The sequence below is a fragment of the Piliocolobus tephrosceles genome, chromosome 9 (genome assembly GCF_002776525.5).
Source record: "Piliocolobus tephrosceles isolate RC106 chromosome 9, ASM277652v3, whole genome shotgun sequence".
NCBI lineage: Eukaryota > Metazoa > Chordata > Mammalia > Primates > Cercopithecidae > Piliocolobus > Piliocolobus tephrosceles.
This window is the reverse complement of record NC_045442.1, coordinates 46,761,504-46,788,248: the sequence shown is the minus strand read 5'-3', so window position 1 is coordinate 46,788,248 and position 26,745 is coordinate 46,761,504. Positions and strand designations below refer to the sequence as shown.

Sequence of the window (26,745 nt, the reverse complement as noted above, 5' to 3'; positions counted from 1 at the left end):
TAATGGTCTCTTCCACAGCCAGTCAACCTAATAAAACTCCCCACCTCCTTAAAATCCCCTTCCATTCTTGTGAAATTGCTGTCAAGTTTCAAAGGCTTAATTCAGTCCTTATCCCTTTAAGCTTCTCTACAACATTTGATATAATTGACCTGCTTCGAGTTCTTTCTTCCTGATATGGTTTGGCTCTGTGTCCCCAGCCAAATCTCATCCTGTAGCCCCCATAAATCCCACCTGTTGTGGGAGGGACCCAGTGAAAGATAACTGAATCATGGAGTCCAGTCTTTCCCGTGCTGTTCTCATGTTAGTGAGTAAGTCTTACAAGAGCTGATGGTTTTAAAAATGGGAATTTCCCCACACAAGCTCTCTCTCTTTGCCTGCTGCCATCCACGTAAGATGTGACTTGCTCCTCCTGCCTTCTGCCGTGATTAAGAGGCTTCCCCAGCCATGTGGAACTGTAAGTCCATTAAACCTCTTTCTTTTGTAAATTGCCCAGTCTTGGGTATGTCTTTATCAGCAGCGTGAAAACAGACTAATACACTATCCCTTCTCCTAACTCTTCTAATTGTTTCTTCTTCTTAATATTACTTTCTGGCCCTGCTTCTGTTCATCTTCTTTAAAGTAGGTGGTTCCAAAAGGCCTGTCATCTAAATCGCTTTTCTCTTTCTTATACACCCTCCCTTTTGCAAAATCATCAACTTCCTTGATTTCAACCATCAGTTTGAAGTTGATGCTTCCCATATATCTAATCTTTTGCCCCACTTTCTCTCCAGTGTCTCTACTCCACATTTCCCACTGTGTGCTGGACTTTTGCATATCTTGTCAATGTCTCAGACATCCAAAACTAGATTTACCATCATCTGTCTGAAATCTGCTTCATTTTACCCTGGCTCTTGTTTATAGCATTACTATGACCCAAATGTTTTAGGGTTTGGGCGGTTGTAACTGTCTTCTCCCTACCTTATCCAGTCAATGAGTACATTGTGTCCATTGTAACTTTAGAGTTTTATACACCCACACCTTTCTGACCTGTTCCTAAAGCCATTGTTCTTGTTCTTGTTCTGACTTCATTACCTCTTAGTCTAGATCATTCTACTAACTTCTCTCCTCATTCTAATTCTTCCTACACTAATATCAGCGATGCCAAAGCACAACTTTGAAAAAGATCAGGGAAAGGACAGTCATTGTGGCTAACCATGAGTCCAGTCTCAATGGTAGAATTTTTTAGTTCCTACTATTTTCCAGATACTTACATGCAATATCTCATATAATACTCAGTAACATCTAACTAAACTAACAGCTAAGTAAATTAAGTGCATATATACACCAGGCACTGTGTCAACAACTGTACCTTATTTTAATCTCACAACCTAAAAAGTTAAGTACTATTATTGTTCTCTTTTTGTGTATTAAGCAACTGAGAGGAAGAAACCAAGGCTTTACAAAACTAAGTAATTTACTCATGGTCTGATATTGGTTAAATGGTAAAACTAGGATTTGAACCAGTTAGTTCTAAAATATCCTCTTGTAAACATTAACTTACCCTCATAGCAATTAGAGAAGGTCATTATTAATATTATTATTTCATAAAGCAAAGAAGTTAAATAATCTTAAATTGACCAGACTTCACAGCCCAAGTTCTTTCTTTTCTTTATACAACTTCCCATTTATGTCCCTCGGTTATAAATGACCTTCCAGTCTCTGTGAGATTTCTTGCATTTGTGGATTATTGAGATTGAGAGAAACTGAGAAGAGACAGGCAACAAGTCAGCACAACACAGTCCACAGTGTGGGAAAGTCTTCCAGAGGGTGTATTCTCCTCATGATAGTGGAATCAACTTTGTAAAATCAGACACTAGCTTCTTGAAATTCCACTTAAGGGTGTCTTTCTTCATGTCATCACCACTGTCCCTTGGCCATTTAGGGGATGTGGTTGGACTTTGTCCTAAGTTTGCAAATGCTGGATTATTAAGTTCTTTTGTCCATTTAGCTTACTTTGGTCTGGGAAAAAAAAAGGGTAAATCTTTTATACTGAATATGAAAAAATACAATGAGACAGAAAATATGGGCAAGTCAATGTTTCCAGATATCTGATTTCAGACAGGGATAGTAGATCTTCTATTCTCTTCTAGCTAGTATTTGACCCCATACGTCCAGGCTTCTACTTTTTCATTATGGTTGAAAAACATCCAGAAATAGGGCCAACAGAAGCTGGGTCCCTGATAACTTGGCAGTATGCAGGTCAAGATGCTATGAATTTTATGTGGGTGGGTCAAATTTTTAGTATTCACAAATATTTATGAACTTGTAAGGCTGGAACTCTGAACCCTATCTAAAGGGAGAGAATGGTCTTCATTGGCTATACATGCCATTTTAGCAGGTACAACAAACAAACAAACAAACAAAAAAACAAAAGAAATCATAGATTTGGAAACATGAAATTGACACAAGCAAAAGAAGTCTGAATAAATTCAATTCCATGGGTTTGTCTATGGACAGGGTTATAGCCCTGAAGACAGAAGGATGACACTAACTGGCACTGGAAACTGGGAGCCAAGGTAAGTTTTTTGGTTATAGAAAGTGTATTTTATTATTAGAGCAAATGGCAAATACATTCAAGGACTTTGATGTTATACGGGAACAGTCTCAAGGGGGAAAAATGCTAATACAAGTATAAAACCAAATTGCTATTTATGAAAGTAAAGTTTAGTGCTGCCTCACTGTCAACTCTTCCCTTATACTCTAACTACAACCTTGATAAAGTACTCAATATTCCCTCTACATGGAATAGTCTATTTGCCCAGTACACAAACACAAACACACACAAATACACACATACACGCACACACCATTGCCTTTCTTCTAGCTAATTTCTACATATCTTTGAAGTCTTAGTTTATATGTCATTTCTTCCAGGAAACTTACTGAAACATCCCCAAGACCATATTAGGTGCTCTCTCTAATTCCCTGAACAATAACAATATGGGTCACCCTGTACAGTAATTACTTGTTTATCTGTTTGCTTTGTTCATTAAACTGTAAGTTTCTTTTGGCAGGGAATAGCTTTGCCTTCATTATTGTTTCATTCTTAGGATTTAGTATAATTTCTGCCACAAAGTATATAGGTGCTTGATATAAAGCTGTTAAAGGAATGTAAACATTTTGCAATACAGAAAGCAATTTTTTCATCATGATTCCAATGTGTGTCCTTTCCCAAAATATGTTTTCTAGAGTAAAACTAGTTATAATTATTTCAAAGAGCAGTTAAGTTGGATATACAGATATTATTCCTTGCCCATTGTGGTAAACTTTAGGGCTGCTTGCAAACATCCTGGTTCCGTCACCTGCTCAGTGAAAAATGCACAGTAATGTGGGAGCTTCACAAACTATTGCATGATTCTCCCTGTCCCTTCCCCCAGTCATGGAAGCACCTGTTCCTGTTCCCTCACAATGGAAGAATGTTTAGAATGGAAATCTCTGTCAGGCTGTGAACCCAAATGAGAAGGGTATGGAACAGATCCTCCAGCTAACCTCAATGGACAGGTCATGAAATCAAGAAATAAATCTCTAATGTTGTAGCATAACTAATCTGTCTTTACTGACGTACTTTTATGACAGCTACTTCAACTGTCTCTTTTTTCTTACTATCAGAACTTGCCTCACTCTCTAGAAGCACAAAATACTAAATGTTCTTTTTTCCAGCCTCCCTTGCAGGTAAGAGTAACTGTGTGGCACCGTTCTGAACAAGGAAATAGAAGGAAAATTCAACTTGTGTTCCTACTACTTTCCACCTTCCAAAAGGGTATTATAAAGAGAACTCTTTTCCCATTTTGCTGCTTCATTCAATTGTATGTAGACACGAGGTAGCGATCTTTTAGCCAAGAAGATAAGCCTAAGAATTAAGTCAGTATGTTAAGATTAAGAAGCTGCACGAAACCTGAATTTATCATTTCAAGACTTACTGCTATGTGAGGTTATAAATGTCTTCAGTATTTGGATGGATGTTGATCAGGAATATTTTCTGAGTTACAACTGAATGCATTCTAACTAATTGTGTAAGGAATGTGCAAATTTCCCTCTCTGATACCCTATCACTCTAAAATTTTGGAAGCCAATATAAACCAGCAAGTCAGGTTGGATACCCAGGAAGCAAGAGCATCATTTGGAAGAACTAAACACACATGAGAAGTTTATCTAGTGATGAAACCTTTTGGCTAAAGATAGAATCCATGTGCTAATTAGTAGAAAAAGACAGTAAGCTTGCTTATGTTGGAGAAGAAGCATAAGAGGGCACATTAGAAAAGGACATTCATAAGTGAATTCATTCTTGGTCTTTTTGTTCAGAATTAGCTCATGAAACCATTTCATAGTTAGCCACCTGCCTAGGAAATTTTTTTGCCCAACTAGTAAAAAAGAGAAAGAAAATAAAAGAAATGCCAACCATACATGTGTTTTTCCAGCAGTACATCTTCAGAAATTGGAAAGGAACTGATAAAGAAGTGGTTCCCTTGTGCTTCAGTGGTTATTTATTAGTCATTTGTATCACTTTCCAACCTAATTTACGTGTAATCTAACACCTTTTTTTCCACCTCTTTTTTTAAAAAAGTGTTCATCTACATTACCTTTCATTAGACAATACTTTTATGAGTGTAATTCTTAATTTATTATTAAATAATCCATTGAATGTTGACAATTTTACTCAGTACTCACCAAAAAAATCTAGACCTGGAAAAGAGATTATTCAGTGCTTTTCGAAGAAGTCACAGAATCCTTAAAACCAGAGTAGGCAGGGTACAGCAAATAAAATGCAGACACTTTAACATGAGAAACAAAATCTCCACAATTGTTCTCTTACCTACCCAATCTGCCATATTCCACTTTTTCCACCAATTTCAGGAGTTTACGCCACATGGTTTGGCTCCAATGATTCAGTCCCTGCAGCACCCACAGACACGAATTGGATCTATGTTTTTATATCAACAGATAAGTTCAGTTACTTTATGATATTCTTTTATGCATAGATACAGAACTGATATTGATAATCCAGGAATTTGGTTTTATTTTTACACATGAACTGCAAACATAGAACTGCATGGCCTAGAAGAAATGAGAGCTGGTAAGAAAATAGGTTTCTGTGGGTTATCTGGGACCAAGAGTGCTGGGTGCAGAAGGGTCAGTAGATGATACAGTGACCACCTTGGTACAGTTGCCAGTGAGCTATCAGGAATCACAAGTAGATTGAGGAAAGCTTCAATAGAAGGTATAGAGGTAGTGGAAAATGATTCATGAACCCTTCTGAGTAATAACAAATACTTTAAAAAACCATATCGTCAGTTCTAATATAATTTTCTTGTCTGGGATCAGCTACTTTCAGGATCACTTGTTCTTTTAGGCTTCTGAACTTTTACACTAAAGACTGTGGTGTCATTAGAAAAATGATCACAAGACTTGGAAGACTTGGAATCCCTGATTACCTATTCCTCCAGCAGTTAATGTCCATGGAAACAGCCTCTAGGATACTGATTCATCAAAAAGTGTTCCAGGTTCATTCTAATTCAATAAATTATGTTGAGATTAAGTTATACATAATGGATGTTAATATTACCATCATTAATATTGTTATTATTTTCAGACCTCAAAGTTTATTTTTGAAATACAGATTGATTTTTTTCCCTAAAATGTTAAAGCTTTTACATACATACAAAAGTATGGCCTGGGTTTGGAAATTTGCTTTGCAGTCTGGGAACTCCTAGTTAATTTAAAGAATTTTAAATGTAATTAGTACTTTCAGGCAATCGATGTCAGATTGTCATATCTTACTCTTTGGGGCATGAGGCTAGGTATTTTACAAGGCCCAAAAATAACTTTCAAAATAGTATTTAGCAAACTGTCTGGAGCCTCTTTGCCCTAAAATTAGAGTATCCAACACAGATGATACACAAGATGTAACTTGAAGATTACTGATTTTTTAAATGCCTCCCCGGAATTTACATATTAAATTGATTATTTTCTCCTTCATAATAGTTACCTTTTGACACTTATACATTCATCCCAAGTACAATGTCACTAATTATCAAGGCCCAGGTATCATTGTAATTCTGGGCATATAAATCGTAAATATTCTATGATTGAATGGGTCCGTGAGTGAGTGAGCAAATGATAAAAAGAACAGATAAATTAATTTAGAACCTTTGCTCTGAGGAGTGCTTTCTCAGCCAGTAATACTTTTAATATCTACACTAATGGCAAAGCTTTCTGGTTTGGGGTGAATTTGATTAATGAAAAGAGTCAAAAAAAACATTTGGAATAAGTCTTGGGAGTAAGAGACACAATCCAGTGGGATAAGGACACTTAGGAAAACACAAAGCATGATCAAAATATTGCAAGTCTGACTTTCTCATAATTGGGTTCTGAAGGCAATTCCAGAAATGATTTGAGCATCCACAACAACTCTGAACTAGGCATGTTAACTCCAGAATGACTGCTTAGAAAGGCTATGTTATTTTGAATGAAGAAAAACTGACATGCTGATTTTCTGTTTCTCTAATTAGGCTCATACATTTGTGGTCAAGGTTTATATCATATTTTGTAAATGTGATTATAAGAAAAGACCATTTTTCTTATCTGTAAGATGAAGAATAAGACTAGATGATTTCTATAAACTCTCCCAGTACTAACATTCAATAATTACATATATAAATAAATAGGTTAAACATTGTTCACAGGTATTCAGCCATTCTCACTAATATTTCAGAGGTTTTATATTGAAGGGACTCTCCTTTAAACAACCGCAAGGCTTCAAGGGAAATCATGCTTTAGGCTGTAGACCACAAGGTGTATGGCTGCTGGAACAAGATATATGGGACAAACCTCTCTCTCTCTCTTACACACACACACACACACACACACACACACACACACACACCTCTGCCCCATTAGCAGTAAACTATCTGTCCCCAAATAAGGACGATTATAGAAGTCAACATAGTAGTTCACTAGTTCACATTCATTTGAAATCACTTATATAATGTGTACAGAGTAACGCTGTTCTTTACATGATCTGCCAACTTTTCACTAAGTAGTTACAACTTCAAACGTAGGGGAAGTGCCTTCAAATGAAAGTATGACAGCAGGCTTCAGAATGTCCTGCTCCCGATTGTGTCCAAAATATCTTATTCTGTAGATTCCAGGCTGGGCAGTGTCTGGAATATGCCATTCCACTGTTGCATTACTCAGACCCAGGAGTCCCTTGTGCCAATAAAAACTGTTGATAGAAAACAAACAAGCAAGCAAAACTCAATTTTACTCTTAAAAATGTGTAATTAGAAAAATACTGATTATTCATTTAATGAATATTCAGGGAGTACCTACAATGAGCAAGACACTATCTAGACATTGAAGATACAGCAATGAACACAATAGACAAAAACATCTATTTTCTAGAAGAGAAACTTTAAAGAACAGCAATTTGTAGAAATAGCTTTACTTGTTCCACCTTTCTACCTACCTAAATTATATTCATCCCAGGAAACCTTACCTGATAGCCACAAGATGTCTCTCCTGTTGTAGAATTGCAAAGCACTCTTTTAGCCTTTATCTGACACTTATTTTCACATCTAGATTCATTTGTTTTATATATATAGGTATATATATCTATATATATAATGAATACATGTCAGACTCTCTTCTAGAAGTACTGAGGGTACAGTAAGGAGCAAGATAGATATGGTCCCAAGTTTTATGAAGCTTATGTTCTACTGGGTTGAGGATGGAAATAAATACAATAAACAAAGCAATAAATATAAAAATCTTAAGAATGATAAATGTAATGTAGAAAACAAGATGGAAGTTTTTTTTTAGGGAGATGTCATTTAAACTGAGTCTGCAAAAATCTGGAGGGAAAAACATTCTAACAAGAAGGAACAGAAAATACAAAGTGTCCAAAGCAGGAACAAACTTGATGTGGCCGCAAAGCAGAAAGCAGGTCAGTTGGTACAGGGAATAGTAAACCACGGAAGAGTGCTTGAGATAAGAGAAACAGATGGAACCAGATCATGTTGGCCCCTGCAGATCACAGCAGAGAGTTCAGACACTCTTCTAGACTCAGTAAGATACAATGCGCTAACTGATTGACATCCTCAGTTATGTTGAAAGTTAATCTCTTGGGCACAGAGAGTGTGCTCGATATTCTATGTTTCTCAGTGATGGATTCAGTACTCTCAACAAATATTTGATTATTCTGCTGCTAATGAACAAGGCAGGGATCTAAACATATCCTCAGTATTGACTGCTATTAGCTAAAAACTTTCAGCATTTAAATATAAATCATTGTTTTTATTACCTGTATAACCTTTTAAATGATAAGTATACATTACTTGTTTAAAAATTTACCTATACTCTGCAGCTCTAAATACCAAAGAAAAAGTATGCCCATATTTGTATATGGTTATCAAATGGGCCACAGTCAAATTCCTATTTTCAGTTAACCATCTGAACCATACTAACATATTTACATTTAACAAACTAATATCACTTAGTTTGAGGCAATCTGAATTAGACCCAAATAGCCAAAAACTATACCTACTTCCATGCCACTGTCCTGGAATGCAAAATTTATAGACTTGGGAACAGAAATATTGTCTTATTTCAGATACATTGTCAAATCTTCAAAATATCTATTCAGCTCAGGAATTTGGTAGCTAAAAGCAAAGAGATATGTCTCTCTGAGGAAATTGCATGAGTATATTATCTCCTCACTCAAGTCATTAAGAGTTAAACACCCAAGTCTATAGTGTTTTAGTAACTCAAATGAAGAATCATTGATCACATACAAACATGCAATACATATCAGGTATAGACTCATTTTCCCTATAGAAATATCAAGCTCTACAGAGACATCTCAACACTTTTACTCCACACTCTTTTCAATCAATTTGCAATAAAGCTAGTTAGATTTTAGAAATAATACCTGTGACCATGGGGAAAAAAACAGAACAGATGTCTGTAAGAATGGAAGCCATAACCTCATTAGCACCTAATCTTACAGAAGCACACATGACACTGTTTTGTAGAAAAATGAATCAAAATGAAATCTAATAAATCAACTAAATATATCCAGAAAGCTCCTTGAGAATTTGATATCATTAATACATTGTATTGAGCCAGTCTTTTCATTTGTCTTCCCAGCATTACAAACCAACAGTTTTCAAAGCTTGAAATACAAAAATATTCAATAGATGTGCTCACCGAGTCTCCCAGGAGGCATCATTACACACTGTCTGCCACGATGTTGAAGTAGCCTCATATTTCTCCACAGTGAGGAAGGTCTGATGGGTCTGAAACGCAATTAGGAATCCATTTGTAAATACTCCCCTTGTTGACCATATGTTAGCCTAACAGTACCTTGTGTGAAAATGTGTTAGAATTTCATCCATATTCTTAGGCTTTCCTCTTAACATTCTATGCAATGTACTCAGAATGTTAATTTATGCAGTCTATTTAAAAAACATGACTTTTTTAGAAATTTGAAAGAAGCATAATTTTAGAGTTAATAGCAAATTTTGGAAATTAGGGCAGAAAAGAGGCTGGAAATAAAACTTACTTGAGATTTTAAAAAGGTATAAGTCGAGCCTTTTCGTGACATGCTTATTGATCTATATAGCCCAAGACTTTCTCTATTCACCTCAAGATTTAGAAGGAAAAATGGTAAAGTTTAATCTATTTTCCATCTCTAGGTGAATGAATTATTAGTTAATGTACCTCCCTGCGTGAAAGAACTGAAAAGAATACATAAATCTTCCCTATCCTGGGGTGCTAAGGGAGGTCTCTAGATTTTTTATAATAGATTCCTAGAAACCACATCATAAAAAGATTTTATTTCCCCATTGGAAGATTATCATAATAGAAGAATTTGTTTCAGACGAAGAATTCAGCTTCAAACAAAGCGCAGATTTGAATAATATGACAAGTTAATAAAGACAAAGGCTATAAATTTCTAGTATCCCTTTAAATCCCTGAGATTGTGACCTTAAAAGGCACATGTCTAATTCACCTATATTTATCACAGTCCTTTACATCTGTCATTTACTGGTGCTCAAATAACCCCTTGTTAAATGGATCACCTATTTACATGTGGGCCATGAAATTGTTTAAAATTCTTCTTGAAGTATTCAACTGATGAATTACATTCAGTAAGGAAGTTTCATAACCATAGGAACTTGTAAAGAGAGTTATTTCTGTCTATTTAGGGCAAATGACACTGAGAAGGCCTTAGATGGAGAAGATACAGTAGGCTTTTTGAATATGTCTAGAGTATAGACTGAAGACCAAGTCTAGGCCTCTGAATATCAGGGATAAAACATAGGACAATCTTTTCCCAACTACTCTACCATAATCTCTTCCAGATGCATAATTAGTTAATATAAGTTACTTTCTCTCTCCAGACCTCAGTTTATTCATCTGGAAAATAGAGGTAATAAAACTTAACTCATTGGGTAGTTGTAAGGATGGAATTAATCATGTGATAATGCATATAAAGCACTTTAATAGAAATACTTGCGAATAGTACCTGCAAAATAAGCATTCCATAAATAGTGATGACAATTACTAATAAAGGAGGGTACTGGAAATTGTTTTATACCAAGTCCCAGAGCATTCTTTAAAATTAATTCTATTACCACTACAGTACTTTAAATGATTTGTTCTCCTGCTTCTCCATGGCAATAATGATGATAGAATTTCTCTACCCTAGGCATATCAGATGACAGCTAAACCTGCAGTTTTGATATAACACTTTGATATCTTCAGAAAATAATGTTATAAACATGTAACTACTATGGCACAGATTGACTTCCTAAAGAAATTACTTCAAACAGGTGCATATTGACTACCTAAGAAGTAGAAGACTATCCCCCAATGTCATATTTTTTTGAGAATGACATTTGAGAATGTCATATTGCCACAACTGTTATCTTGGCAATAATGACATTTTAATGAACAGGAATGGGAAGGTTCTTTTGGAAGGAAGGTATTTTTGGATTATAAGTGACTATGCACCCTGGGAAGAGCAGCTAGTTGATAGAAGGAATGCATCCTCAGCCATAGTAAAAACCACGACCTTGAAATCACAGTCACATGCTCACTGTTTTTCCACTATAAATTCCTTTATTATTTGAGGTTTTACAACAAGAATGTGTCCAGTTATTGCTTGTGTAGTTATAAGTACATGTTAAGGAAGCTATAGAAGTATAATTTTATTAATAGATATATTACATATGTATATAGTTTATCATACATATGATAAAAACAAAAAAGTCTGAAATGCTTTATTAAAAAACTCTTAACAGCTATTACCTCCGGAAACCAGGTTTGTGGGTAGAAGAGAACATATATATTCTATTTTCTGCACTCCTATATTGTTTTAACATTGGACATGTATTTTGAATGTCATTTTTTAAGTTTAATAATTAAATGCCCTATTAACACCAGTAGTAAATAATAGGGAAATGGCCAGTGCAAGATAAAGTAAAGCACATGTGCCAGGACTCTAAGCCATGAGAGTATCCGCCCAGGGATCCGTGACCATTCCACAACAGTACAGGTAGGACCAGAGATGATAGTGTAGAGGAGGAGAAGACAGGCAAAAAGAGAAGAAGGAGCCAAAGACACACATCCTTCAGTTGGCCCTTTGATTATTTCACAACATTTGGTAGAGTGCTATATATTTGAATACAGTCATACATTAGATACATCCTGAGAAGTGCATCGTTAGGCAAATTCATCATTGTATGAGCATCACAGACTTAGGCTTACACAAACTTAGAGGGTGTAGCCTCCTACACACCTAGGCTATATGGTATAGCCTCTGGCTCCTAGGCTACAAATATGTACAGCCCATTACTGTATTGAATGTTGTAAGCAATTGTAACACAATGGTAAGTATTTGTGTATCTAAACATACCTAAACGTAGAAAAGGGTACAGTAAAGGTATAGTATTATAATCTCATGGGACCACTGTCATAAATGCAGTTCATCTTTGACTGAAACATCATTATATGTGGTACATAACTATACATATATGTGATTGTATTCAACTTAACATCTTCTTGACAGACAATGCAGTCATACATACATTATGCTATACGTGGTCCTAAATAGAGCCAATTATATATTTCCTGTGTGCTTTTACCCAGACTCAATCCACATTAACTGTACCCATTGAATATTTTCCCATACCTACAAAATAAGATGGAAAACAAGTTGGAACATTTTGTCTTTATGATATGAACCACTAGAGGGATATTTAAATGAATGAATGGCTGAAAAGTGGATTTACATTTGTAAAAGAAAATCATTGATGCCTACCTGGTTTTCTGCTGAATTCTTCGGGTTAGCACCTACAAATATAACTTCAACAACTTCTCCCTGAAAATAAAAATTCATTTAATGATTTCTAATAAAAAGATTTTTGCTATACTCATATTTTGGCACTATTTATTATAAATTTTATGATTTAGGGTGCCTTTATAGATTTTATTCTATTTAATCAAGTAAGTTATTTTCTAAGAATATTAACCCTTGCAACAATAGACATAGGAATGTTTGGCCAATGAATTTGCTTTTGGTAGACTCAGATACAAGTGAAGATCTACAGCTGTAGTTCATATTAGTGACAGCACATTAAAATGGCTTCTTCAGGTCTTGATAATTCCTCACAACTCCCTCCCAACACAAATACAGGGAATATTCGAATCAAATTAGAACAGTGAAAACTTTCCACAGATGACTCATGTTTATGCTTACATTTATAGTTAAGATTATATTTTTACAAGAGATGGAGTGGCAGGATGTGTATTTATCCTCCCACCTGAAACAATTAACTAAAAAGCTGGAAAAAATATATATTAAACAATGAATTTTCAAGTGACAATGAAAGACAGTGATATTTGAGTGCCAGCAAACAAACAAGATGAACCCCGTAATTCACCAGCTCAATGTCATCAGAGTTTATGGGCCATGGCAGAAGGAGGAGAATTCAGGCCAAGTCCGGCAGTCTAAGTTGAGGATATGGAGCTGGGAGTCCACAAATGGCAAATAGTCTTGAGTTTATAGCACAGAGCATCATAGAGAGAAGAGCTGCACAGAGACAGAAACCTGGAGATTTGCAGAAAGTTCCCCTCAAGTTTGCATGCATACAAGGGAACTATTGGAAGTCAGGAAAAGAATGGGCTAACAGAATTACAGAGAACAGTCCCCAGGCTCATAGAGAGTTGTGACGAGATTCCGTTCCCACCAGGCCAGACTGGAAAACCTCATAATTCAAAAGAATTTTACCTCAGTGCGTGAGGGGATGGGGGGTGCTGGGGGAAGTAGGGAAGGGATTTGCTCAAGATGAAAAGCTGCTCTGGTCTTGCCTAAAAAGTTTAGTAATAGGTAATACAATAGGTAAAAGCACTAAAACTAAATGCTAGTTCTTTGAGAACACAAATTACCAAAATTAGAAAGAAAGAGGGGACATCATTGTCAACTCTTCAGAGATTAAAAGGATTAGAGGGGATTATGATGAGCAATAACAACTTTTATATTACACCAACAAAGTAAACAACTTATATGAAATGAGAAAATTCCCCTAGAACGATATTAATTCCTATAAAGATAAATTCCTATAAAGACACAAAATCGATGCAAGGGAAAAACAGGAAATATGAATGGGCATATAACAAGTAAAGAAATTGAATTAGTAATAAAAATTTTGCCATAAAGGAAATCCAGGTCCATATGGCCTTGCTGGTCAATCCAATCAAATATTTAAAGAGTAAATAATGCCAATCTTTTGGATACTTTTTCAGAAAGTACAAGAGGAAACATTTCCCAACTCATTCTTTGAAACCACTATTGCCCCGATACCAAAGGCAAACACATAAAAAGAAAACTAAAAATATCCCTCATAGACATAAGTAGAAAACTCCTTACAATATGTTAGCAAATCAAATTCAGCAACATCTAAAAAGGGTTACACACCATGACTAAATGGTATGGCATTTATTTAACATCTGAAAACCAATGAATGCAAATACCATATTAAAATAATAAAAGACAAAAACACATTGTCACCTCAGTAGAAACAAAATTGCAAAAATCCAATACTTATTTCTGACAAAGACTCAATAAGCTAGGCATAAAAGGTAACTTTCTCAACATGATAAAGAGAATCTACAAAAATCCTAAAGAAAACATCACACTAAATGGTGAAAAACTGAATACTTTTCTACTAAGATTGTAAACAAGACAAGAGTGTCCAGTCTCACAACTTCCATTTGACATTGGATTGGATCTTCAGCAAAAAGAACAAAACTGAAGGTATCACACAACCTGACTTCAAAATATACTACAAAGCTATAGTAATCAACACAGCATGGTACTGGCCTAAAGTAATCAACACACCATTGGTACACATAGACCAACGGAGCCCAGAAATAAGCACGTACATCTATGGTAAATTGATTTTTGACAAAGGTGCCAAGAATGCACAGTGGGGAAGTGACAGTCTCTTCCATAAATGGTGTTGGGAAAACTGGATAGCCACATGCAGAAGAATGAAATATAAAAATTGACTCAAAATTGATTAAATATTTAAATATAAGACCTGAAACTATAAAACAACTGAAAGAAAACCTAGAGGAAAAGCTCCATGATGTTGGTGTAGGCAATGTTGTTTTTTTTTCAAATGTGACCCCTAATGCAAAAGCAACAAAAGCAACAAAAACAAAAACTGACACATGATATTACATCAAACTAAACAGTTTCTGCACAACCAAAAAAAAAAAAAAATTAACAAAGTGAGAAGACAACCTAAGGAATGGGAGAAAACATTTCCAAACTATGCATCCAATAAAGAGTTAATATCTAAAAGATACAAGGTACTCAAACAACTAAATAGCAAGAAAACAAATAACCCAATTTGAAAATAAGAAAAGGACCTGAATAAACATTTCTCCAAAGAAGACATACAAATGATCAACAGGATATTTTTTAAAATGTTTGATATCAGTGATCATCAAAGAAATGCAAATTAAACTACAACGAGATATCACCTCACACCTGTTAGAATGCATAATATTAAAAAAGACAAAAGATAAGTGTTGATAAGAATGTAGAAAAAGGTAACTCTTACACACTGTTCATGAGAATGTGAATTAGTACAGCCATTATGAAAAGCAGCAAGAGGTTTCTCAAAAAATTAAAAGTAGAACTACTGTAAAATATTATACACAATACCATTTCTGGGTCTATATCCAAAGGAAATGAAATCAGTTTGTTGAAAACAGTTGCATTCCCATGTTTATTGCAGCACTGTTCACAATAGCCAAGATATGAAACAACCTAAGCGTCCATCAATGGATGAATGGATAAAGAAAATGTAGTACATATACACAAAGGAATACTATTCAGCCATAAATAAGAATGAGATCCTTACATTTGACACAACATGGATAAACCTGGAGAACAGTAGACTCAGTGAAATAAGCCAGGTACAGAAAGATAAATACCACATGATCTCACTTATATGTAGAACCTTAAAGAGTTAAACTCATAGAAGTAGAGAGTAGAATGTTGGCAGAAGGTTGGTTACCAGGGGCTAGGAGGTTAGGGGTTTGGGGAGGTATTGATCAAGGAATATAAAATTTCATTTAGACAAGGTGAATAAGTTCAAGAGGTCTACTGTACAACTTGATGACTTCAGTTAAAACAATGTATTGTTTTTTAAAAATTGTTAAGAGAGTCTCAAATTTTCTCACAACAAAAAATAATAAGTATGTGACAATTCATATATTAATTAGCTCAACTGAGCCATTCCCCATGTATACATATTTCAGAACACCATCTTGTACACAATAAATATGTATAATTTTATTTATCAATTAGAAAATTAAATAAAATTTTTTAAAACGCAAAATATTCTGTTGAAGGTTCTAGCCAGTCCAATAAGGAAAAATAATTAGATGCATTCAGAAAAGAAATATAGAAAAGAATAAATACATTTATGTTTATTCACAGATGACATGATACTATATGTAGAAATTCCTAAGGAATCCAGACTCCCCTCTTACTCATTCCCCCCCGCCCCGCAAAAAACAATTGAAACTAATAACTGATTCAGCAAGCTTTCAGGGCACAAGATTGATATAAAATAGTAATGATACAAATTCTGCTTCATTTCAGTATGTTTTTCCTATCCTTGATTTAAGAGACAACTCTCAATGCCAGTGAATAGTTCCATGATCATTCATTTAGGAAAAGGAATAATTTGGATTTTAGAATTTCAATTTGACACAATTACCCACACAAAATAAATATTTTCCCATTCTCATTACTTTTGCGGAGATAAGAACAATTGTCAAAATTATCATTGCTAACAGCTAGTCTACAGCATGATTAGAGGCAAATGGTGACACTAAGTGTCATCCTTCCCCTCATCCCCAAAAACAAGCCTCTAAAGGATTCCAAGGTCTGCATGTGAGTCTTACCACTCTGTATTCAGGTTTTGCTGGCTGCAGGACATCCCCAAAAGTTCTGCCTGTTGGTGCTCTATCCACAATATTAGCAATTAATGGAACTATTAATTGTTGGAAAAATGGAGGTTCTGGGCCTCTGCTCAGGTTGGCTACTGTGTCCTGGAACAGAGAGCATTTGTTAAGGAGTGCATACGTAGAGTCAAAGACCCTTTTCCCAGCTTCCAGTCCCAGAAATGCCTGCATTAATGGAAGAGTGAACACACACATACTCATATACACTCCAAGAGCTAACAACCTTGAGAAAATAGGAAGGCAGCCTTGCTAAGCATGAGCCTAGAAATTAACAATTTAAACTCTTGTCACTGGGAGAAAGCTTTGGTCATAGGCAACTCTTTTATTCTCCTAGAAAACATAATGACAGTGACCAGAGTACAAGGTTGGAAGCATACTTTCGAACTGTGTGACTTTGTATAGGGGCCTACCATGCAAAAAGGTAATTATAACATGACACCGTAATTATTATTTTAATTTTAAAAAAGTCTTGAGCCACTCTCATCTGGAGTCAGTACCAAGTTTTTTCCTAGATTCTTGTCTGTTCTAATAAAAGAATATAATAAACATATTTTTAATTTAAAATTTAAGATCATCCCATATCCTGACTGGTTTAATCTATGTTGCCCACAACGTTTACCATTTTTAATAGTGTCATAAAAATACAAATCTCAATTTTCAAATATCCCTTGATATATATTAGGTTGGTACAAAGTAATTGGCATTTTGCCATTACTTTCAATGAATATTTAATGTTCTTTATTCCTCACATTATAGATTTAATCTTTACAACTGCATATGAGATAGGTTATGTATTACCATTCCCATTCTGCAAACGAGAAAATAGGCTTGGACATATTCAGCAGTTTTTTTCAAGATCACATAGCTAGTTTTAAGGTGCTTGACCAGAAATTTGACTGTAAAACAAATTTCCACCAAATTAATTGCATTTTTCTCCATTGTCACTACAAAATTTGAAGAATCTATTTTCATGGGAAGAACTATAGATCTATGAGCATAGTGACAGTTAAACAGTAGTTACCTCTAGGAATGGGTTATAGATTTATACTTTTCTGTATAATATGAATGTCCTACAAATAGATTTGGCTTTTATAATAGAAACAAACAAATAAATAAATAAATACAGACAGTTATTCAAAAAAAATTAACCTAAAACTGAGAGCAAAATTGTGATAAAATGAAAATAAATATCAATTAATTAAAATATGTGCAAAGAAATTATATAAAATACTGAAATTTCAAACACATAATCAGTAACTAATAATACAGCCGTATGAAATGTTCAACATTTGACTCATGCAACCTACAGAGACAACCATTTCATTTATTTCAATGTAATATATCCAAGCTCTTTCATTAAAAAGGCTTTATTTTCTTTGCTATATCACAATTGTTTCACATTTTTTATTGAGGCTTCCATATTATTATATAAGGGGCTGCTTACTATTTTAAGCTCTTTATCCTGTTTGTTGACTAACCTTCTGACATCACAGTTACAGCTTCATAAACAACTGCATCCAAAGGGAAGATTTCCACAAGTGAAGTTCCTTTAAATCAAGTAAACTTGTTCAGTGGTATATATTTTAGGTAGATGCAATGTGTTCATTCCAAGGCATCACCATTTTTACATCAAATCTAAGCTTTCATTGATTTAACAACTCATATTATCTTTTGAACCACCAAGAAAGTAAAAGCATGCTACTAATTATAATAATAATAAGATTCCTCTGATTGGAAAATGCATCCCAATTTCTGAGATATTATAATGTGGAAAACGGGCATCTTAGAATGCTGACCTACTCAACTCTTGGAGTGAGTGGGGAGAATCTGGCAAGGATTAGAAAACACAGTTTCAACTCCCAGGTGTAGTAAGCTTCCTCACTCATCTTCAAGTCTATGTGCTCCTCTGAAAACTGGGGAGAAATGATATCTCCTTAACTTCACATGATGGTTGTAAAAATAATGAGATAATATATATGAAAGAAGCTGCCACCACGAAAGGATGTTAACTAGATCCAAAATTTGGAAAGAAATTTTATTGTTCACAGAGATACCACAAAGCTATAAGTTTTGTAAAATATAAAGGTTGTCAAAGAAACTGAACACTCGAAGCTAAGGTTCTCTTTTGCTTCTCTCTGCATTTTCTCACCAGACACAGACACATACAGAGACACACACACACACACACACACACACACACACACACACACAAACAATATTTGATTACCGTAGCAATAGCCTTAGCAAGGTTTCTGAAAAGCTGAATGTAAGCAGATAACGTGTGAGGTCCATAAATTGTCGATGCTGCCTCATATCGCTGAGCCTGCAGGAAAGGCAGGGAGAGTTGTACATGGTTCTGCATATTTAAATCCATTTACAGAGGTGTAGCATTTTAAGTAAATGTGATGCTTGACATCTGACATTATTCAAAACTGGCATAATATTCAAGATTATGTATGATGAAAGAGGATGGGCATTTCTATTTACTGGCCAAGGTAAGTGATTCCCATCAACTACCTATTAAAAGCAGTGGGTTCTCTCTGCTTATGCCATTTAGACTGTCACTCTATTTACTATGAAAGAGGGTGCTAGCTCCTCAGCTTTAGTCTATTGTAAGTACTTGTAATACAAATGCTTTCCCCCAGTGCATATATCAGAAGAAAAACAAAATAAAAAGAGTCCTTATAACTTTTGGATAAATTGTTAGAAGGTACTAACTGGAGAAGGACATTTAATCTATCACAGCCATGAAATGGAGCCAAATGCATCTTTCACCTGACCTCCAGGTCTTTGACTCTTTTACAGGAACTTCAAAGTCATCAAATCTAAAACCAATCTCACCACTCCAGACATATCAGCTTCCTCCACAACATTCTCATCTCAGCGAATGTCATCTTTCCAGTCTCCCATGTGAGGATCAGCCTGCAGTTTCCTTAGACTCTTCTCTCCCTCATCTCGTATCCTATCAGTCTCCAAATCTGGTAATTCTATCTCCTTCAAATCTCCTGAGTTCTTTTGTTTTCCTGTCTTACTTTCTCCTAAGGTATAAGTAGATTTTACCTTAGTTCAAACCCTCATCTCTCACCTAGATCTTTTTTTATTTTATTTTATATTAGGTTCAGGAGTATATGTGTAGGTTTGTTACATAGGTAAAACACATGTCATGAGGGTTTGTTATACAGATTATTTCATCAGCCAGGTAATAAGCACGGTACCTGACAAGTAGGTTTTTGATCCTCTCCCTCCTCCCAGCCTTCACGTATCCATGTCTTCCCCAGATCTTAACTACACTATGGCTTCGTAACCAGTCCTCTGCCTATACACAAGCCCTTCTAATTCCTTTTCCACACTGCCATCCTATTGACCTTTCTAAATCACAAAATTTTATCAAAGCATTCTCTTGCTTAGAATACTACCGCAGTTCCCCCAAAGCCTTCTTTACTGAATGAAAGCTCTGTAGCATAGCATGTAAGACTATCCATTAGCTAACCTGTGTCTCCCACTCTGGCCCCTATCTCCTTACCATCACCTTCCCATACTTATTCCATGCTACTCAACTAATTATGCTCCATCAATGTGCCTGCCCCCTGGACCTTTGCATTTATAGTTTCTTCTATATGGGATACATTCTTACTTTTTATTTGCCTAACTCTCACTTGTTCTCAAGAACTCATACAGATGTTACATCTTCCTGAACAGTCCCAGTCCTCAAATACCCAGTCTGTGCTGGTGCTCTTTTTCTTTATTTTTTAACACCTTGTGAATGCCTTTCATGAAAATGTAATCATCTGTTCTCTTTTCTATCTTTGTACTAGACCCCTGACTTCTAGTGATCTTGAGGGAAGGGACAGATTCTTTTCATCATTATGCCCCAGAAAGTGACTAGCACAGTATCTGTAACAATACATATCTGTTGAATGAATGAAGTAATTAATAGTAATCCTTGCATGAGTATATTCCTGTGATATGGACAGGAAACAGGAAAATACTGGCTAGAAAAGAGTGGTTCCCTGGCAAAGGTTCCACCCTTAAGCCTGGAAATCAGTGGCCCTAAACAAGAACAAGCATTTTCGGTTTTGCACCCAAACATTTCTGTTTTGCATTTTCATTCACTATGCCCCCCTATCCTGTACCCACATAAACCCCAAACCTCCAGCTCCACAAGCAGACAAGGAGATGAACAGAAAAACAGAATGGCAGAACGGCACAGCAGAGAAAAGAGAAGGAGCATCTGAACTCTGAGAGGAGTTTGGATGGGGATGGTTGGAGAGGAGATCAGCTGCTGGACAATCAAACTCCAGGGGAAGATCATCTTCCCACTCCATCCCCTTTCTAGCTCCCCATTCATCCCACTGAGAGCTACCTCTTCCGCTCAATAAAACCCTGAATTCATCCTTCATGTCCATTTGCAACCTGATTCTTCCTGGACACTGTACAAGGACCTGGGTACCAAGAGGGCACTGAGCTGTTTAACACTCAGGCCGTCTGCAGACAGCAAAGTTAAAAAAAAAAAAAAAGTGCACTGTATGTAACACATGCCCACTTGGGCTTCCAGAGTAGCAGGTACCCAGACCTAGATACTGCTGCAGGGCCCTCATGGAATTTGCTCCTGCCGGCACCCAAAAGCACTTGCCCTGGCTCCTGCACCTGCCTGTCTGCGTGCACTCCTTCCCATAAAGGGTTTCAGCATGTACAGCAGCCGAACAGATGAGCCACATCCCTGTCACACATACTGCAAGCGGGTTCAGGGAACTCTCCCATCTCACCTGGACCAGGAGACAAGCTAGTAGGGGTTCCTAACCTTGTTTGTGACATGGACTCCTTTGGCAGCATGTTGAGACCTAAGGACCTCCCTCAGAATAATGTTTCTAAAGGTGTAAAATAAAATACATGGAATTGACAAAGGAAACCAATTAGGTTGAAATATGTTTACCAAACTATAATAAACCAGTGTTGTATATAGTAATGTATGTGCTGCTTTATTATGCTATTGAATAACAAGTTATATCTGTGGATCTAATAACTACTGTGATTATAAAACAGCAATAAGAGTAAAAGATATTTCTAGATCTGCAATCACTATATGTGATATGAAAATATCTGTGGTTCCTATTGGTGACAGAGGTACTGCTAAAATAATTTATTTTTGTTTCCTATATTTATAATTGACAGAAATGCTTAGTAACAGAGGTAGTGAAAAAAGGATATAATTATTCCTATCCAAGTTTAGCATCATTAAGACCACTTTCTCAATGGGAATTCCTAGAAGGCAGGGACCTTCAGGAAAGCCAACAGAGGGTAGCAGGGCAGAGTCCACCCTTAGTATGACTGAATATTTACCAAGCGGCAGACTGTATGCCTCTGTATGCACTGCTGTTATATACCAGCAGATATATTATTAACAGAAATTATTAATTATGAGACTCTGGACTGTTTTCATGTTATACTTAAAAAGTACTTGGGCTGCTTTCTGGACTATTTATAAACAACGAAATATTACCAGCTACCAGCCTCCCTCAAACTCTCTGGGACTCTGTTTCTTAATATATATCATCAACATAATAATACCCTACTTCCAGATATACTGTAAGAATTACTTTAAATAATATTTGCAAAGTCTTAACTAGTGCACTCAATAAACAGCTACTAGTAGGAGTTTTCTCAGGTGTTACAGAGGCTTAAGGCATCAAATGCATTATGAGTAGTGTTAGAAATGTTTTATGCCACAGCTCAGGCTTATTACCAGTGCCCCTGACAAAATAATTAGTTTCAGGGAAAATGTAAGTCAATAAAACTAGAATTCTGACCTGGAGTTAAAAGGATGTATTTGAAACTCTTAAATACGACCTTTGGTTTATCATTCTCTTATCTGCTATACCTAAAACATAATCATCTCTCAGAAACATGACTGGGACAGTTTACAAAGCAAGTCTGCATTTGACATGACCGGGGTATGATTCATTTAAATTATGAAAACCTTTAGCTTTACCTGGTATTCTTCATAAGTGGTAATGTAATGTGTATAGACATTGCATAGACCTGAAATAACAACAGTCATGTTCTGCATCCCATGAGATGCAAATTCCTGGGAGAGAAAAGTAAAACCCAGTAAAATTACTCTTCATCTTTAAGTATAATATCATTCTGTTATCCTTAACACACAAGCATTGATTACATTATTAGTTTAAGATATTTTTCTTAATAAAATTTTTCTAACTGCACCAAGTTGGACAAGTCAATGGATCTATAAATACCTTGATGACCACAGTTGCAGATGTAGAAACTTCTTACTACTAAAATAGGGATTTAAAAAATTAACTTATTAAAAAATCTAATGGGTGGCTATTAGCTAACCAGAATAGTAATTTCCAGAGCTAAGTAACAAGACATTTTTGACATGTCAATTTAGAACCATTTACAATACTACCTGAATATAAAGAAAATTAAAAATACAGCACAGATAAAATACAGAATTCCCAAAATGTAATGCATTTTATTTAGACTGTTCACAGGAACTTAAGATATTGAGGTACTCAGAGGTTACTTGGTATTTAACATATAAAACCATTATCAAATTTTAAATTATTAATACATAAATACCAATAAAATATTTTTAACCTAATGATAAATCCCTTATGTTTTCTAAGTCTGGTTCTTATACTACCAATATTTCATATTCACCTTAGCCATTAATTTCAAGAAATGCGGAACTCTAGTCATCTTAAAAAAGATTAATTTAAAAGACATAGGATCATAGGGATAGGATATAATTTCCTCTTCGCCAAATATGAACATGTAGATATGTTATTTTATTTTTAACTTACTGCTTGAACTGCCTCTCGAAGTCTTCGTCCAGACATGGTCCTGAGTCAAGAAAACAATTATGTGTACATTTTCCTACTCAGACTGTGTGCAGAGTATGCAGAAATACTTGCAGTGAAAGCCAAAAAATTACCCTGGCTCACCACGCAATAGTAAAATATGTAGGAACCCAATGACCTTGAAAAGCTAAACTTGAGCTTTTTTTCCTGCCTGTCCTAGCTTCAAAATAAATCCTAAACTGACTGGCAAAAGATCATCATTATTTTCCATTCTTGAGTCAACAAAATGATTAGTTGCATTCTATGTTTGTAAAAGCTGAAGCAGGTAGAAAAATACATTACTGTCCCTTCCTACAAAGAATTTACTGTATCATTCATTCATTTAATTCTTCAGTAAAACACTGAGCATCTACTACACACCAGGCCTACTTCTAGGTGCTAAGGATTCAACGTATGGAGCTTACATTCTAGGGAGAGGAGAGGGTTAATAAGCAAATAAAAACAGATGACAAGAAAAGCTATAGGGAATAACAAAGCAGGATAAAGAGGAAAGGGAGTGGTGGTGGTCACTGTGGTGATGGTGGTGCTGGTGGTATTACTGGTGCTGCTGGGTGCTGATGTGGTGGTGGTGGTGGTAGGTGAAGATTATACAGTGCAAGCAGCACTGGCATCCCTGTTAGATATTTGAGCAAAGAATTAAAGGGATAAAAGATTTAGTCATGAAGATAACTGGAAGAAAAGTGTTCCAGACTAGAAGAAAGCATAAGTTCAAAGGCCCTGAGACAAAAGTATCTTTGATGAGTCTGGGAAGTGTAATAAGGCCAGTGTGGCTGAATCAGAGGTGAGTAAAGAGGAGAAAGTTAAGAAGTCAGACAGGAGAGTTTGCTGAAGAACAGATTATATAGGAGATTGCAAGTTTGATGATTTACCTGGAATGAAATGAGAAGCTACTGGAGGGTTTTGAGCAAAGACATGACATTATTTAATTTATACCTTAAAGGGCTTAATCTAGCTGCTGTGTTGAGAAAAAACTGCAGAGGAGTAAAGACAGAATGAAGCAGAACAGATAGCAGGTTATTGCAATAATCTGTGTAAAAGATTGTGGTAACTTAGATCAGGAGGGGAAGTGACAGAAGGTGTTGGGTAGAGTGTACGAAATTTGCTGAAGAATTCAAAGGGGGGGCGCGGAGCAAGATGGCCGAATAGGAACAGCTCCAGTCTCCAACTCCCAGCGCGAGCTACACAGAAGACTGGTGATTTCTGCATTTTCAACTGAGGTACTGGGGTCATCTCACTAGGGAGTACCGGACAATCTGTGCTGGTCAGCTGCTACAGCCAGACCAGCGAGAGCTGAAGCAGGGCGAGGCGCCTCACCTGAGAAGCACAAGGGGGAAGGGAATCCCTTTTCCTAGCCAGGGGAACTGAGACACACAACACCTGGAAAATCGGGTAACTCCCACCCCAATACTGCACTTTAAGCAAACGGGCACACCAGGAGAATATATCCCACACCTGGCCGGGAGGGTCCCATGCCCACAGAGCCTCCCTCATTGCTAACACAGCAGTCTGCGGTCTAACCACAATGCAGTAGCGAGGCTGGGGGAAGGGCGCCTGCCATTGCTGAGGCTTAAGTAGGTAAACAAAGCCACTGGGAAGCTCGAACTGGGTGGAGCTCACGGCAGCTCAAGGAAACCTGCCTGTCACTGTAGACTCCACCTCTGGGGAGAGGACACAGCTAAATAACAACAACAAAAAAGCAGCAGAACCCTGTGCAGACGCAAACGACTCTGTCTGACAGCTTTGAAGAGAGCAGTGGATCTCCCAACATGGAGGTTGAGATCTCAGAACGGACAGACTGCCTGCTCAAGTGGGTCCCTGACCCCTGAGTAGCCTAACTGGGAGACATCCCCCACTAGGAGCAGTCTGACACCCCACACCTCACAGGGTGGAGTACACCCCTGAGAGGAAGCTTCCAAAGTAAGAATCAGACAGGTACACTCGCTGTTCAGCAATATTCTATCTTCTGCAACCTCTGCTGCTGATACCCAGGCAAACAGGGTCTGGGGTGGACCTCAAGCAATCTCCAACAGACCTACAGCTGAGGGTCCTGACTGTTAGAAGGAAAACTATCAAACAGGAAGGACACCTATAGCAAAACCCCATCAGTATGTCACCATCATCAAAGACCAGAGGCAGATAAAACCACAAAGATGGGGAAGAAGCAGGGCAGAAAAGCTGGAAATTCAAAAAATAAGAGCACATCTCCCCCTGCAAAGGAGCGCAGCCCATCGCCAGCAATGGATCAAAGCTGGTCAGAGAATGACTTTGACGAGATGAGAGAAGAAAGCTTCACTCCATCAAACTTCTCAGAGTTAAGGGAGGAATTACGTACCCAGCACAAAGAAACTAAAAATCTTGAAAAAAGAGTGGAAGAATTGACAGCTAGACTAATTAATGCAGAGAAGGTCATAAACGAAATGACAGAGATGAAAACCATGACACGAGAAATACGTGACAAATGCACAAGCTTCAGGAACCGACTCGATCAACTGGAAGAAAGAGTATCAGCGATTGAGGATCAAATGAATGCAATGAAGCAAGAAGAGATACCAAAAGAAAAAAGAAGAAAAAGAAATGAACAAAGCCTGCAAGAAGTATGGGATTATGTAAAAAGACCAAATCTACGTCTGATTGGGGTGCCTGAAAGTGAGGGGAAAATGGAACCAAGTTGGAAAACACTCTTCAGGATATCATCCAGGAGAACTTCCCCAACCTAGTAGGGCAGGCCACATTCAAATTCAGGAAATACAGAGAACGCCACAAATGTACTCCTCAAGAAGAGCAACTCCAAGACACATAATTGCCAGATTCACCAAAGTTGAAATGAAGGAAAAAATCTTAAGGGCAGCCAGAGAGAAAGGTCGGGTTACCCACAAAGGGAAGCCCATCAGACTAACAGCAGATCTCTCGGCAGAAACTCTCCAAGCCAGAAGAGAGTGGGGGCCAATATTCAACATTCTTAAAGAAAAGAATTTTAAACCCAGAATTTCATATCCAGCCAAACTAAGTTTCATCAGTGAAGGGGAAATAAAATCCTTTACAGATAAGCAAATGCTTAGAGATTTTGTCACCACCAGGCCTGCCTTACAAGAGACCCTGAAGGAAGCCCTAAACATGGAAAGGAAAAACTGGTACCAGCCATTGTAAAAACATGCCAAAATGTAAAGACCAGCGAGGCTAGGAAGAAACTGCATCAACTAATGAGCAAAATAACCAGTTAATATCATAATGGCAGGATCAAGTTCACACATAACAATATTAACATCGCACTTATTCCAAA

At 36.6% G+C, this 26,745-nt stretch overlaps 1 protein-coding gene across 1 annotated transcript in view; it reads right to left on the bottom strand.

Moving 5' to 3' along the window:
• Window positions 1–2,561: 2,561 nt before the first annotated feature.
• LOC111551308 (neutral ceramidase) overlaps window positions 2,562–26,745 on the bottom strand; it is a 77,052-nt gene continuing 52,868 nt past the window's right edge. The window contains 7 exon segments of the mRNA XM_026454839.2: window positions 2,562–7,261; window positions 9,244–9,332; window positions 12,362–12,421; window positions 16,525–16,671; window positions 18,812–18,907; window positions 22,574–22,669; window positions 23,409–23,448. Coding sequence (XP_026310624.1) covers window positions 7,072–7,261; window positions 9,244–9,332; window positions 12,362–12,421; window positions 16,525–16,671; window positions 18,812–18,907; window positions 22,574–22,669; window positions 23,409–23,448 — 718 coding nt within the window. The 3' untranslated portion in view covers window positions 2,562–7,071.